The following is a 15,930-nucleotide window of genomic DNA, read 5'->3' as shown; positions in this document are numbered from 1 at the left end:
TGTATAAATAACTGGTATACATGAAAAATATAAACATTAAAAAAATATAAGGATAGGCTGAGAAATTATTTCAAAGTAATGGAGACTACAGAAATAAGAAAACGGAAAATGTGTGAATCCTATCCTACACAAGAAAAACAAATCCATAAATGACACAATTAGGACAATCAATAAAACTTGAATTTCAACTATAGATTATAATATATCAATGTTAATATCTCAGTGTTTTTTAATTATCACATTGGAGTTATGTAAGTGAATTTTCTTGTTCTTAGGAAATGACTGAAGCAGCAATAGGACGTGTTGTATACAATTTACTGTCAAGTGGTTCTTAAAAATCAGAATAAGGGAAATGGGATAAAAGGTAAACAATGTACCTGGATAAGGTGTATACAGGAGTTTCTTGTACTATTCTTGCAATTGTTTTTCTAAGTTTAAAATAATATGAAAATTAAAAAGTTATTAATACTATATGGGGGGAGGGAACTGGAGCCTAAAATGAATTATATAATTACTGGAGTAGTTCTGTTAAAGGATAATTAGAAGTAGCTTTAATGTGTTTAATGGTTACCAGGTTTAATGCCTGGTAGTATGAACGACTACTTTATATTGATTTTGTGTTTAAAATAAAATAGTAACTTCAATTTTTTTAAACCTTTGTTAAGAAATTAGCAAAATAACCATTCATTTTATTATGGCCTTTTAATAATTTTTGTCTGATTTGTTTCCTAAGAATCTAAATTCATTTAAACTTGTTATGAAAAAGTTAGTTTATGTACCCATCTCTAAAATAGAAGAAAACGTAAAAATAGAGCAAAGAAAACTCTAAAAATGAAAATTTAGTTATTATAAATAGAGGTTGAAGAAATATATTTTCTAAATATCATAGCAATAAATCATTCAGAAGCCATTCGTGTGCCAGTGTCATGCTAAATCTTAGCAAAATGAACTAATACAGAAAAAAATCTCCCAGATGGTGAGCTTCCGAATTCATGGTTTCATACAGTGCCATGGCTATCCATCACCACCTTCCTGTTCCTTGGAGCTCTTCTACTTTCACCTCCTGCCTTTCAGCAGAAAAGTCAACATCAGATGCTGTTTTCTACACTGGAAACTCAGACTCCGTTGTAGTTTAGCTGAGTAATTAACAGGTATTAAAGACAATTTAGAACTCAACTAAGGCTTTCTCCCAGAAGGAATTAGAAAAATTGACTAGGCATTCACTGGGCATGAAAAGAGATGGAACTTTAGAATATTTGTACTATGAATTACAGGAATTTGTGAAGCTGATTCATGGGAAAACATGGTCCTCTTCCCTCCCAATGACAAACTCTCTAGCAGTTGGGAGAGTGATATATGGTGCAGGGGTTCCTAATACAAGCAAAACGTTGTCCCTTCTTCCACACCTGCACACACAAAATTAAAATAAAATTCTGATACAGATTCACATGAAAATGAGAAAAAACAAAATAATGCAATATACAAATGAGATTCCAGGAGTAATGAGCCAGCTATACTTGATTTTAATCACTATTCTAATATTGACCAGGTATCAAACTTTAGTCTTCGATTGCATTTTCTGTAAAATAAATCCTAGTATGCAGTTATTTTAATGATTAAATATATTAAACTTACTATATTTAGCTCCTAATAAAGACAGAGTAAGTAGAAACTTATTATAATTATGAAATGATCAATGCATACTATATAATTTGTATGTTTTAAACATTTATATTAATAAAATCTCAAAGTTCATTTACAACACTAAGTATCCCAGTTTGCCCAATCCACTATTATATTTATTATTCTATCAGGTGCTAAGATTAGGTTGGAAGCAGGGGCTAATATAAGAAAACAAAAAGCTGAAGCAAAAAAGTTTTTTTAAGAAAAACTTGCAGTAAAGAAATACAGCTTCAATGTGCTTCTTTTGTCTTCAAACACAATCTCATCTCTCTCTGCACAGAGGCAGCCTGGTGTTTTGATGAGGAGCTCTGCCAACAGAAATAGACTGCCTTGTCTTAAATCCTTGATAACCCCTGGCTAACCATGCAACCTTGGGGACAATAATCATATTCACTTATGAGGATCTTGTGAGAATTAAATGAGTTAAATACAGAAAGCATTAAAAAGAGCATGTGTCTGGTATACAGAAGATACCTTCTCAACAAAGAGAAAGAGGTCCTTCAGTAATGTAATGCCTCTGGTCACTGAAAATTTTCAGTGACTACTAATTTGAAAAAAAAAAAAGCCTAAAGACATACACTATCCTTAGTTCTAATGCAGTGTTTACGGTAATTAAAATGTCATACCTTATAAACTGCTAAATGCAAGGCTGTGAATCCATTTCTTGTCAGTCGAGATGGGCGGAGCCCTTTCAACATAAGGGTTCGAATATGTGATTTGTTGCCTTAAAGATAAAAATGAAAAAAGGCTAAATCGTTGTGGGGATGGGGTGAGTTTAAGACTCCTTGACTTAATGATAAATTTTATATAGCTGTATAAAAATGTCAAGCTGATGTTCTGCAGGTCATTTGCAAAGTTTTCTATTAATTGACAACCTTACTTACTAGGTGACATTCCTTTTCCATTTATAAAACCTTATACTAATGCTGTGTATTTTGGCTCTGTGTCTTAGATTTTTATTTAGTACCCTCATCATCAGATGGTTTTGAAACATAAACACATAATTCACCGTAATAAACTATTAGTGAATAAGCTTAAATTTAAAAAAATCTAGTTGTAGAGGATTTCTCTGAACATTATTAACACTAGGGCTTATTTAGGTAGAAGATATATAAAGGGTATAACCAAGGCTGGGGAGGCACGTTTAAAGTTGAGAGAACTATCTGTTAAGCAGAGTCTGTTTGCTTTGTTCCGGAGAAATGGTTAAGGGATATGGTTAGAGCTGACACGTACACATTTCTGTTCCATTTTAAGAAGTTAAGTTCAATGAATTTAGTTTGGATTTACAAAATAAATATTAACGGTTCATTAAATAATTCAATAACTTTACTGAGTAGCTACCATATGCCAGGCACCATTCAAAGTGCTTGAAATACATTAATAAACAAAAGAAAGTGTAAGCAAAATTAAACTCTTAATGCTCACGTCGATCAATCTTTACTTTTAGATTTTATCTTTGGCATTTGTCACTTTTCCACATACTCTTGTTGCATATTGTAAAGCAACTGCTTGGTGATATTTTGGGGAATGCTTTAAGTGCTTCTGAATTTAAGTTAATCCCTGACTGGCATGCCTAATATTGAAAAGTGCTTTTGGATTTCCAAGCAAACTGAGTGACTTGGTTTCCGGTAGAAACACAATGAAGCTTAAATTTAAAGCAGAATCAAGTGGAATATTCTCCCTGGTAGTTACTGCCTAATCTGAGATTATCAAGGTTGAAAAAGGCAAAGCAGAAGAGGAAACTGAGTATGAATAGAATTCTCTTGGAGACTGTTAAGCAGCTCAAGTCACTGAACATATGCACATATAACCAGTTTGAGAAGTACTAAGTTTCAAGTACTCACCTCCACAAATGCAACATAAATGAAGTAGAGACAGCCCATTTTCAGTGCGGTATTTTAAATTGACTTTACTGAAGGCTTCATCAGAGCTGAAAAATATTTTACAAATGATCACAAAATTCATCTTTTAGCATATTGTCTTTCATTTGAAAATTATAAATGCAAATCCTATTACTATCAATCAGAAATGTATTTTATCTAAGACTATTTTGCACTTACAGAAAGTCTTGAGCCCTCTATATGAAGAAGTAAAATTGAAAGGAAATTCTGTAGTTTTACGTTGCAGTGATACCACCGGATGTAACACTACGATTCCAATAGTTGCTCTGGAATCACTGTCAGCTGCTAGATGTCACAATAGCAAATTTACTGGTACTTTTTAAAGATAAGTAAACAGATCAGACATAATATAGGAACTTGAGAGTCACTGTGAGTACAGAATACTTATATAATATATATATAAAATTGATTATAAAAATCAGAAAATTGTACAGGTTGTCAAATACAAAAGGTCAAGAAAAGTCAGATATGGCTTGAAATTATAGGGGCCAAGAAAGACCTTCCCCTTTGTCTCTCTAAAGGTTCACTGAAATCAACTGACAAAATGTGTATTAATAGAAGAAAAGTCATAAAATAAATTTGATTATAGGTTTACAAGGCACAAGAGACACAAGACATAAGAGCCTTCAGAATGAAGACCCAAAGATACAGGGACCACTCATTTTTATGCTTAGGTAAAACAAAGTATGGACAGCCATGTAAAAATATGATTGGAAAAGAAGAGTATGATCTAATGCTAATAGGAGAATGGAAATCCAGAAAGGTCTATCCTTCTTGGCCTCTGTGAAGCATTCCTTCCTTCTGGGTATGAGGCAGGGCTCTCTTTGGAATGGGAGTCTTTTATAACCTAACAAACAAGATAGGTCAGATTATTTATGTCCAGTTTTTACATAGAAATGTTGCGGGGGAGGTTGTGGTTACTGTAATATTTTTAGGTTTTATGGCTGGCTTTGGTGAAAACAGGTTCTAGTTTCTATGACCTGCCTAGAAGGGAGAGGGATTTTAGTTTATCTGGCTATCCACTGGGGAAAATGAGGAGCCAGAGACAAGAGGGTAGGAGAAGATCAGAGAGAAACTTTTGCCTCTGAGGCTGCTTGTAAAGCCTTCATTTTGAGGTATCATTTTCTAAGCCTCAATAAAAATGATGCTAAAATAATCTAAAGAGTTATGCTTCAAAAAGAAAGTTACATTTACAGTGACGTTGGCAATGGTACCAACAGTGCAATAACCATTTTTTGTTTACGTATCACATGCCAGATACTGTAGTAAGCACTTAACCTTATTTATTCCTCACCACAGCACAGTATCATGCATATTGTCATATATATTATTTTACTCATTTTATAATTGAAGAAACTGTAGCTTAAAGAGGTTAAATAATTCACTCAAGTTGGAAAAAAAAGAACAAACTACTTAAAAGGCAGAATCAGGATAGAGTTTGAATCCTGGTGTAACTATAAAAACGAGGCTTTCAAGAATTACCATGCTGATGAAATGATTTTTTTTCACTTTGAAAACATCAGAATATAACAGGTATTGCTATATAATATTGGACATATATATTGTAAAACTAATTTTCTCGGGGGTTTATTGCTACATAGGAGCTCCAAAGCTTCAGTATTTGACATTAAGTTCATTATGGTTAGCTCAAAAGAACCTGCGTCCTTCCCTGTTTTGCTTAGGCTGCAAGTTACATAGTTTTTCTCGTGATGGGAAGGCCTCTCTATCCTCCCCCAACCCAATACTTTATTTTCTTTCTTGTGCTTTTATAGTGTGTTTCATTTGCTGGATAATAGAAAGACCCTGGAAGAAAAGCTGAAGCAGTTCAGAGCTTCTGAATCATTGTCCATCAACATTCTCAGTTTCCAGTCACAGTTTTCTTTCCCTTTATATTTATGGACACTGATTTCCTACAAGCTTTAAGAGAAAAATCCAATCTGCCTAGCTTGAAAGGCAGAGTTCAGCTCTGCCGAACACCTCTGCTATTTGAAGTCTTAACCACAAAGAAGACCTCTGTGACCTGTGAATGCATTTCCGAGGGTGTTCCAAGTACCTAGTTTACGTTCTTCCAAGACATCCATAATATATTTGGCTCTGAGGGTTTAAAGGCCTGGCTGGGGCAAAGACCACACATTTCTAAGAACCATGTTATTTTGTGAAGTTATGGCCATACCATAAATAACATTATCATTTATAAGAAAGCTCATTTTATTATAAGTAGACATTTAAAACAGTGGCATTTTCATCAGAAATGATTTTGATTGCAGTATTCTTTGAGCTGGGAGAAACTGCTGATAGAAGTGAGTTAAATCTTAACTATCTTTCATGAAATTCTAAACTCTCTGCTTACATTATTAACATTTATTAACACTGGAGTTTATTCTACTTCTACAAAAGGCATTCCAAAGCAAGGTGAGGTGTGTTTCCCAATATTAGCCAGCATGTCTACGTGCTTTGCTGCAGGGAAACACAGAAAGCAAGAAGGGTGGGAAGGTAAAAAAGTTTGGGAATACTATATTCCCATGGCTGTGAAAACAAACCACTAGGCTTGTCATTTCTAATTAAAGCATTTCACTGAGGTTCTTCAATGACCCTGGATTTAGAGCCTTTCTCTTTTTAGCAGTGCCCTGGAGAATAGCACTTTTTCTTTTTCTATTTTAAAATTCCAATAGCTTTTGATGTTCTTAACTTGGTGCCTTGATGATAATGTTCTGAATTTATAGTACCTTTCAAGTGTAAGTACTTTACAAGTGATATGAGACTTTGGCTCACTCACCAAAGACTATGCTATCTCTCTAAAGCTGCTGGAGATTTAAATAGGCAGGAGGCAGCTTGAAATTGACCTGTGAGGCCAAGGATATGATCTCATTTCTACTGAAAAATGTCCTGGGAGCACCAAGGACCTCAAGAGGTCGAGAATTTTAGCTTTACATTCCTTTTGAAAGGCTACCTGTGGCTCTCTAGGGCCCTCCTGGGGCAACGGTCTTTGTTCAGACAAAGGCAAGGATTTCATTAATAGAATCACTCCACTTCTCACCTGGGACTATATCACAGTACCCTACCAGAGTTTAGACCTTTATCTGTGAAATCTGACCCAATCAGAGTGTACAAGACGTTGGGATTATATTCTTTTTTCCAATATCTTATCACATGGTACTTCCACCCCTTTCTTTTTGGAGAGATTTTCCTGAATTTCTCCATAGATATTATGTGAGATTTTGGATATGAGTGAAATGAGTTTACTTTCAGATGTCTGTTTTCTATGTATACATAATTTTTATTCATCAAGGTGCCCTGAAAAGTTCAAATTATACATGGAACACAGAACTGCACATGAAAGTCTCTTATTTAAACTTGATCTCTCGAACTTTTAATACTAATACATTTTCAACAGTGGAGCTATTCAAAGAATGAAAATTCCAAAGGGGCGGAGGGAAGGTCAAAGTTGAGATGAAAATCACTTTATTTGAGAAGGTAAACTTAATTGCTTTCTGATTTTGTGATCTAACTTTGATGATCCATTCAATAAGTCTGGCACGACACCTACTAAACACCTGCTATACGCCCCACCTCTGTTCTTAAGGCTCGCTTCAGGTTGTTTCAGAGTTTCCTTAATATACACTATTCACTAATTCCTGGATCCTTTGAATGCATCAGTCCTGGAAATATATATACTAGATAAAACCCTGAAATTGACTGTAGTGTTAGTCCTGATATCTAATACTCTGACCAGCTTTGCAAAGCAAATGAGCATGGATAAACAGAAAATACAAGATGCCAGTGTCCATTGCTTTATTTTTTAAAAAGAAAAGCACTTAGTGAAGGTTTATGGTTTACATAAATAAGATTGAAAGATTAATGACTCTTTATTCAACAATTATTCCTCAGCTAACTGAATCTTAAACTAGACTTTACCATCCATATGTGACTCACTGGAGAGTCCTAAAGAGTTCCTTGCTTTAAACTGAGCTGCTGCTTGTTGCTTTTGTTCTCTTCTTGAATTATATCCTCCTTGAACTCATGCAACTTCTATTAATGTCAACAAAATGAATCAACAGAGAATAGACTCCTGTAATGTTTGGCAGTCAAGTGTGATTTTAATAGTACAATTTTTAGCTCAACTTTAATAACTGGAATGTACATTTTTAAAATGAGAGTTACTTTGGGGGCTATATTTGAATCCTAATTCTCACTTCCCATTAACTTCTAGTCAAACGTCTCTGTTTTGAAACATGTAATTAAAATATTCAAGATATTTAAGCAATCATTCCTAGGAGAGAAATTTCATTTTCTCTTCTTTTGCCTCTTCTAAAGTAACTGTGTATGTCAAATTCACTGCCAATTGAGCATCACTTATGTATTCTAATACCCTAAGCTCAATTTATTTTTTAATTTCTCCTTTCATTTTTCATCACCTGCCATGCCACACTATAACTTAACATATCCTAATGAGTTCATAGTGCATGCTGGGGCATGAATGAAGTTCCTAATTAAAATAAAGCCACTATTATGAATATATTTCTAATAGTAAATGCTGTCCTTAATCATTAAAAATGATAGTTCTGTACTCAAAGGTTACTTTTTTTCTTGTAGCATAATGAATATCTTTTCTAGCCTTTACCTTTTACCCAGAAAAGTGTGCCGTTTTGTGATCCAATTAAACTTCTTTTTCATGACCTCATCCTTTCAAGAAAATATCTGACATGACCACAAGTGGAAACTTATTAAAATGTAACATTTGAACAGTTGGCCAAAAAATAACACACTGCTGTCCAAGGTATTCAGACAGGTAGATACATTTTAAAGTTAATTCATTGGTTAAAACTTATGGGAAAGCCAAGAATGTAGAAAGAAGGTAAGGATATTTTATGGGTAGTCTAGTTTCCCAAATTGATCATTTAAGTTTCAAATGGCTAGTTGCAATGTCTTGCCTATTCATTGCAGATTCTTCCCTGACCCATCCCTCCAAGCAATAGAAGTAGATAAATAATTAGTAAGATCTATTTCTAATATATATCGCCAAGAAATATCCAGAAATATATTTATTCAATGTCTTCCAAATCAAATCTTCAAACTAATAATTTGAAGTATATTCATTTATTCAGTCATTCATATAATAAACAATTAGAGCTAGAGTGACAGATACAGCAAGAATAGCTAAATATCATAAAATTAGCGTAATAATTGTTATAAGATTGTTGTGAAGTGTAAATCAGTTAGAGCTTGTAAAGCCTTTATAAACATTAGCTGCTATAATAGTTATTTCTAGTAAGACATTGGTATTGATTATTTTTACTGTTTTTTTGTTTTGTTTTGTTTTGCTCTTGAAGAGAGGTACAGGAAAGTAGAAAGGAATCATGGAGGTATGAATGGGAGAGAAGAGAGGAATGGGAAGAGGGGAAGAGAAAATGATAGAAAAAGAGCTAGAGATGGAGATGGAGAACAATAAGAAGAGAAAGATAGAGAGACTGAGGTCAAGTTGCTTCTCAATTATTTCACAAGATATTCCTATAAAATGGTGGTTCATAACTAGTTTTACTTGGACAAACAAGAAAATAATTAGAGAAGTAAACTGTCTTAGGGCATTATGAATTCTTTTTTCCTTTCTGTTTCCTTTTTGGTTTTGAATTTTGGGTTTTTTTTTTTTTTTTTTTTTTTGATGATTGGGTGTTTGTTAATGATTCTCCTTTTTTTTTTTTTTTTTTGTTTTGTGGCTAATTGGCAAAATACATTACCCAGAAATGCCAAATAATATTTTAATTCTATCTTAATTATGAGATGACATTTCCCCTTCAATATCCTACTTAGTACTTTGACAAAAAAACATCTACTCCTCTTAAATAAGATCAGCTTGGAAAGTTTCTGGGGCTATTCATATAATAATAGCCAAATTTCATAGTTGGCTATAGTTCTAAAAATATTTTTAGAAGGTATTTCATTGAGGGATGAGCATAGTGGAATGCAACTGGCCTTAGAGGAAATCTTCAGAGAGAAAAGGTACAAAAAGGTATAATTCAGAAAACCTTTCTTTTTCCATATTCTCTCTATATCATGACTTTTTAATGGAACAGAATATTTTTTCAACCATTTTTTGTACATTATTAAACTTAGTCAATTTTAAAGTGAGGCACTGTAATTACTGACCAAGATGTACCAACTCGATGCCAAAAACAGATTAAAAATGAGAAAAATATAGGTTTTTTTTGGATTATGTTGGTAAGTCATAGTGTTTAAAAATTATAAGATTTCTGGAATATTCTCATAGTTTTAAACGTTATAGATTGAACAGATAAAAAGTTCAGTTGACAATGAAATTAGCAAAACATAGTCTTAAAATTTATTATGATAAAAAACTATGGAAACAAAATAATTCAATTGAAAACATTTTAAGTCATATGTGGATAGCCATCACTTCCTTAGTTTTTTTCAAAACTATGGAAGGGTAATATGTATTTTATGGGTGGTGGATTTTTAAAAGTCTATTTTTCTATTCCTATCCCCGGGGCATTTCTAATTTATAGGATACAGTAAAATCGTGAAGTGTCATGGGAAAATAAAATTTCTTCAAATATAATTCTGATTCATGCCTCCTTATTCCTCTGAGGTTGTATAATATTCATAACCAAGATTATAAATATGATACATTTTGAAATCAAATAAAGATGAATACAATCCTAGGTAAATCATACAAATTGTTTAATCTAGTTCAAGCCAGTTTAATTTGATTAGCCTCATTTTCTTCAGGTATAACATGGCAATTGCAACACTTATTTCAGAGGGTTGTTAACATAAACAATAATGATTAAATGTTAACTAACATTTTTGAGGGATTGCCATGTGTCAGACACTGTGTTAAAGCACTTTACATATACACCATTAGGATTATCTGAGCTGATGCACAAACAGGTATGTAGAAGCATTTCTGGCATATGGTAAGCACTAAGTTATTAGTTTGTTTTACAAATAAATACAAATATAAATAAGGCTAAATAAGAAAAAAGCTGCCTTAGTGAACACACATACTAGTGGGAAGATAGACCTATAAATAGATAAAAACAACACCATGTAGTAAGTGCTATCATGTTGATAAAGATTAGAGGCAGCACAGAGGAGGATGTAATCAGACAATGGTACTCTAAGGTGCCATTTCTGTCTTTCCTTCTCCTTCTGCCTTCTCTTTTTCTTCATTTCTTCCTGTTACCAATTCATTACCTAAACAAATGTCCACAGTTATGAGTGAATGCAACTTTATAGCAGAAGATGAAAGAACATTCTATTTCCATTTTCATTCTTTCCTATATCAAGCTACTATTCCAAAGCTGCTATAAATTGGCATAACCAGGATAATTATTTAGCTCTTTCTGTCTTATGTTTAGTATTATATTGCTGCTTATTATATCATGGGTAAAAGCTATGCCAGGAAGATTGTGTATTTGAGGTGATAGAGCAATGGTGCATTATGTGGTAAAAAAATCTCTTATAATGAATGAAATTAGCATCTACCAGGAATGCCATAAAGAAAATGGTTAGCAAATGAAAAACTGTGTTTACATCAGTGATCCTTATCTTTGACTCTAGCATTAATGTGAAATATTCCTTTTTGGGCATTGTATACAGTCTCCTTGCTATCTACGTGTTTAGAGAAAGGCTGATGTCAGGCAGCATAACATAATTGTTTATCATAGAAATAATCTTTATATTATAAGAGAAATAAGGGTGAGAAATGAGATACTAACATTTATTTAGAACCTATAATGCTCTAGATACTCATTTAAATGTCATTTCATACAATGTTATGTTTGATCTTCCCAACTACCTTTAAAATGTGGTGGATGAGCGAGTAAGACAGTTTATATTCTTAGCACAATATTCTTTTCTTTCTTTCATCCAACATGTTATTTCAAAGAAAAGAAAATCCACAGAACTATGCCCCAGAAACAACTGACTTGTTTTCTCCAAGATTATGCTATCTTCCTTGATGAAATCAGACAAAAGCAGATTATTCTGTTTTTGGTTCTCTTGACTCCTGTATACCATACTTTCTGTTCTCACATTCCTCATTCCTTCATTAATATCACCTCAGGCAAAGAGTTCTCAGTGCAACTCAGATATCTTCCTAGAAGTATCATTTTCAAACTTTAGAAATATCATTTTTATTATGCATAGTTTTTTCTGGGGAACTTGTTAAACATTCAGGTTCTTGGAAGGTATCTTCAGAGATTCTGAATCATTTGATAAAGGGTAGAGTCAGGGAATCTAAAATTTTGGCAAGTACTCAGTTTCCATTAACATAAGAGGCCCCTAGTACTTGTAGAAGCATCATTCTAGACTGGAAAATCCTCTCCTCAGCTTCCTCGTCATCACTTCTGGCTACTGGGACGTTCTGTAGCTTCTATAATGGCAGCAGCACAAGGCTATTAGTCTTTCTCTCTCAAAATGCCTTACTACTATCCTCAGTAAATTTGACAGCCATTTTGATGAGCCTTCGAATACTCTAGTCTCAAAATTCTTCAAATCCCTTTCAATCAAAATCATTAAAAGCTATTCAGATTATGGTATAATCTTAAATTGTTCTAAAATTTTACATGTTTAATTTTGAAGTCATTCTCTTCATAAAATCTTTCACTCTTTCTTTTAATAAGCTATTTGTTACTCCCATTTTATGATAAAGTCTGCTGTCCTTCAAATTGTACTTATTTATCCAAGCAATCATGATAATAGAAATTTCCAATTATTCAATACTTACTATGTGTTAGGCCCTGTACTAAGTATTTAATTCACATCATTTAAAAAATATTCTGTGAGGTAATTATTATTCACCTCATTTTGTAGATGCAAATGAGGCTTAAGGAGATTAAAAAACATATTCATGGATATACAGCTTATAAATAGAAGAAGCTGTATTTAAAACCATGTTTGTAGGATTCTAAAATTCTTACATTAATTTACAGTTGTTGTTTTTTTTTTTAACGTTGTCTCACCAGGCTGGAGTGCAGTGGTGCGATATCGGCTCACTGTGACCTCCGACTTTCTGGTTCGAGTGTTTCTCCTGCCTCAGCCTGCTGAGTAGCTGGGATTACAGGCATGCGTCATCACGCCCAGCAAATTTTTATATTTTTAGTAGAGATGGGGTTTCACCATGTTGGCCAGGATGGTCTCCATCTCCTGACCTCGTGATCTGCCTGCTCTGGCCTCACATATCTTTCTTACTGAACTCAGATAATATGGTCAAGACAATATTTTTCTCACTTTTCCTAAATGTTCTATGGTACTCATTCATTTTTGGCTATACACCTTTTTTAAACTATGCTTTTTATCTATAATGCTTCCAAAACATCAGTGAATAAATCATGACCTAAATCCTGTTTTTGTAATCAGGGTATAGTAAGAAGAGCACTATCTATGGAGTTAGGCAGACCTTGATACAAATCACATTCCAGGATTTACTGATCATGTGATTTGACAACTCCCAATGCATGGTTTCTAATCCTTAGTTTATTACCCACCAGAGTTAATATTATTCAGCACACATGATATGACAACAATCTACATATGAGTATAGATTAAATAATGTCTTGTATTTGATGTATCTAGAACAACACTTTAATATGAGCTGGCACTCAACAAATTCTGGACTGTAAGCTCCCTGACAAAGATTCCTGCTTCTCACCCCGAATACTAATCAGAAAAGAGAAGGACACAGTTGTTGCATTTAGTAGAAACATAGGAAAAGTCTGTTATAGCAGTTGTCAAGATAGCTTGTAGTCATCAACGTGGTGTGAGAAAGAACCTACAACTTAAATCCATTGTTAAGCCTAATATTTAAGTTTGGATAAGTGTAGTTTAAGCTAGCCTTTACATATTTGCTCAATACTTTCTAATTAAAAAATAATATTAAATAACTGAGGCTTTGACCTTTAAAAGTTGAGGAAAATCTCTTCAATTTATCATATTTTATTTAGCATATATATTTGAGTCAATAAAAGCTGGATGTTTATGATTAATTTCTATATTCATATTTATCCAACAAAACAAATACATGTTTATACTAAAGTGCCAGTTATATCTCTAAAGTAATTTCAAATGTTGTCCCATATCTCAGCATGTGATACTACTTGCAAAACTCATATCAGTGGTATCTCATCATGAGTGTCAGCATTGTGTTCATTATCCTGGGCGAAACTACAGAGAGAATCAACTATTTTCCAAACCATAAATTGAACACTTGTGAAAGCCTTGTTAAATCCATTGACAAATTTCATACATGGATGCTTTTATTTGCCAGTTATGTGAGATTTATATGTTTACTATATTTAAAATTTCATTTTTAAGATATCTCATTTGGTCATTGCTTTACACTTGTTTTCTAAGTAAGATAGAGGGAGTTCTTTGTCATGAGTGCATTACATAAATAACATAGCTGCACTGAACACGGCTAATTGGCCTATGTGAAACTTTTCCTTAGTCAGTCAGGTAACTTTCTTGACTCTCTAAAGTGCATCTAGTTTCTCAATGTCAGATTCAATTTATCCAGAAGGCTTTTTGTGTATATAAGGGTCCTGCTCTTCTTCCCTGAACATTTTGTGTCTTCCAAGGTTGTGACACTTTCCTGAATTATTTTTCTTTTGTTATCATGGAACAAAACCTACTGAAATCCTGAAGCCAATATTATAGGTTGTTATATGATTGTTCAGGGGCAGAATGAGACTCAGTTCCATTAAGGGATAGCCTTTCAATGTCAAGAGACCAGAGGGTTTGTTAAAATTGGACTTATCCTCGTAGTTCAAAGAGAACAATGTGGGTAATATGTGACCACTGTTTGGGAAGAAAAAGCTTGCTTTTCATTGCTGGCATGGTTTACAAGAATGATCTAATTTCAGAGAAGATGATTGAGATCAGCGATAGCTTGCATTCAAAAGCTAGTCCTAAGATCTTTTTTTAAACTTTAGTGATGGCGGGTTACAAGTCATATTTTAAAGAGGTGAGATATTAATGTTTGCATTTAGAGAACTATATGAGTGGTCAAGAAGAGATAATCTGACATCCTAAGGCTTAGAACATGACTCCTTATGTCTGAGGTTTTACAGGTTTAAAAATATATACATATTTTCAAAAATAAGGTGAATACCAAAGATACTTATACAAAGAAATAATAACTTTTACAACTTTACCCAAATATATGCTTTAGTTCTGTCAGTTCTTTTTCCTTGATCTGCAGGTCATCTTCTAATCTTTCTATTGTGACAACGTATGATTCACTAACTTTTTTCTTCCATTCATCTAGTACAGAAGAACAAATGAGATTGATTTATGGTTGTGTTTTGCAAAATGTAGACACAGATCATAACATACAAGTAATCAAAACTGTTTTTCATTCTAGATTCGACAATACTCAATATAAATTACTGATTTTGAGTTTAAAATGCAGATGTTTATATTTAAAAAGCAATCATATTGAATCGAAGTGATTAAGAACCCATTTGATATTGGATAATATATTTACATAAAAATATAATTGACTTAATTCATTTTATTTTATTGCATTTTAATTATAGCAATCTCTAGTTGCACGATGGTTTTTAGTTTTTAAATACTAGATACTTAAGATATAATTCTCAAATCCCTATATTCAGCAATATTCCAAAATTTCCTGTAACAGACCAAGGAACTAAAATAACATTTTTGTAAAAAATTTCCTGTTTCCTGTAAAAATCTTCAGACAAAAATAATTTGAGTTCAGATAGTTTTTTTAAAGACTTCCATATAATATGCTGCTTTATCTTCTGTATACAAATTAGCACATATTCTAATGAGTTGTTAGTTATCAATAACTATAATTGAACCATGTCATATTTAAAGAAATAAGAATAATTAGAATAATTACCAGTACAAGTTTGAGTTGGTCTAGATTTATAATTTCCCATTTGTTATAAGTTTCTTCTTTTCTCCAGGGAAGTTTTTCAAGTTATAAGATTCCAAGTTCAAGTGCAGTGACAGTCCAGTTGAAAAATACTATGATAGTCTGGCTAAAAATAGGTCCAACTGCCAAATGGAATGTCATGCAACAATGACAGAGAACAAAATAGTGTGTGCTTTCAAGGGTGAAATCATAAAAGGAACTAATCAGTCTGTTTAAAAGAACGGTATCAAAAATAAATAACAAATGTTTCAATAGGATTATTTGCTTCCATCAATTGATTATCTACCTGTACATACTTTCATGGACCATTTATTTAATAGATATATCTAGAAAGTGATTTAGTTACTTCTGAAGTTCACAAAAGAGTTATTAAAACTACTTAGACCTTCTTCCAAAATCATTTTCTCCTAAGCCAAAATAATGGCA

The 15,930-nt window shown here is 32.9% G+C and overlaps 1 protein-coding gene across 2 annotated transcripts in view; it reads right to left on the bottom strand.

Annotated features, from left to right (window-relative positions):
• TNNI3K (TNNI3 interacting kinase) overlaps positions 1-15,573 on the bottom strand; it is a 307,038-nt gene extending 291,465 nt beyond the window's left edge. For both annotated transcript variants that reach the window (NM_001204802.2, XM_078329224.1), the window contains 4 exon segments: positions 2,310-2,407; positions 3,528-3,613; positions 14,756-14,864; positions 15,469-15,573. In NM_001204802.2, the coding sequence (NP_001191731.2) occupies positions 2,310-2,407; positions 3,528-3,613; positions 14,756-14,864; positions 15,469-15,508 (333 nt within the window). In that variant the 5' untranslated portion in view covers positions 15,509-15,573.
• Between the last annotated feature and the right edge of the window lie 357 nt (positions 15,574-15,930).

The sequence above is a fragment of the Callithrix jacchus genome, chromosome 7, assembly GCF_049354715.1.
Source record: "Callithrix jacchus isolate 240 chromosome 7, calJac240_pri, whole genome shotgun sequence".
NCBI lineage: Eukaryota > Metazoa > Chordata > Mammalia > Primates > Cebidae > Callithrix > Callithrix jacchus.
This window is presented reverse-complemented; position numbering and strand designations above follow the sequence as displayed.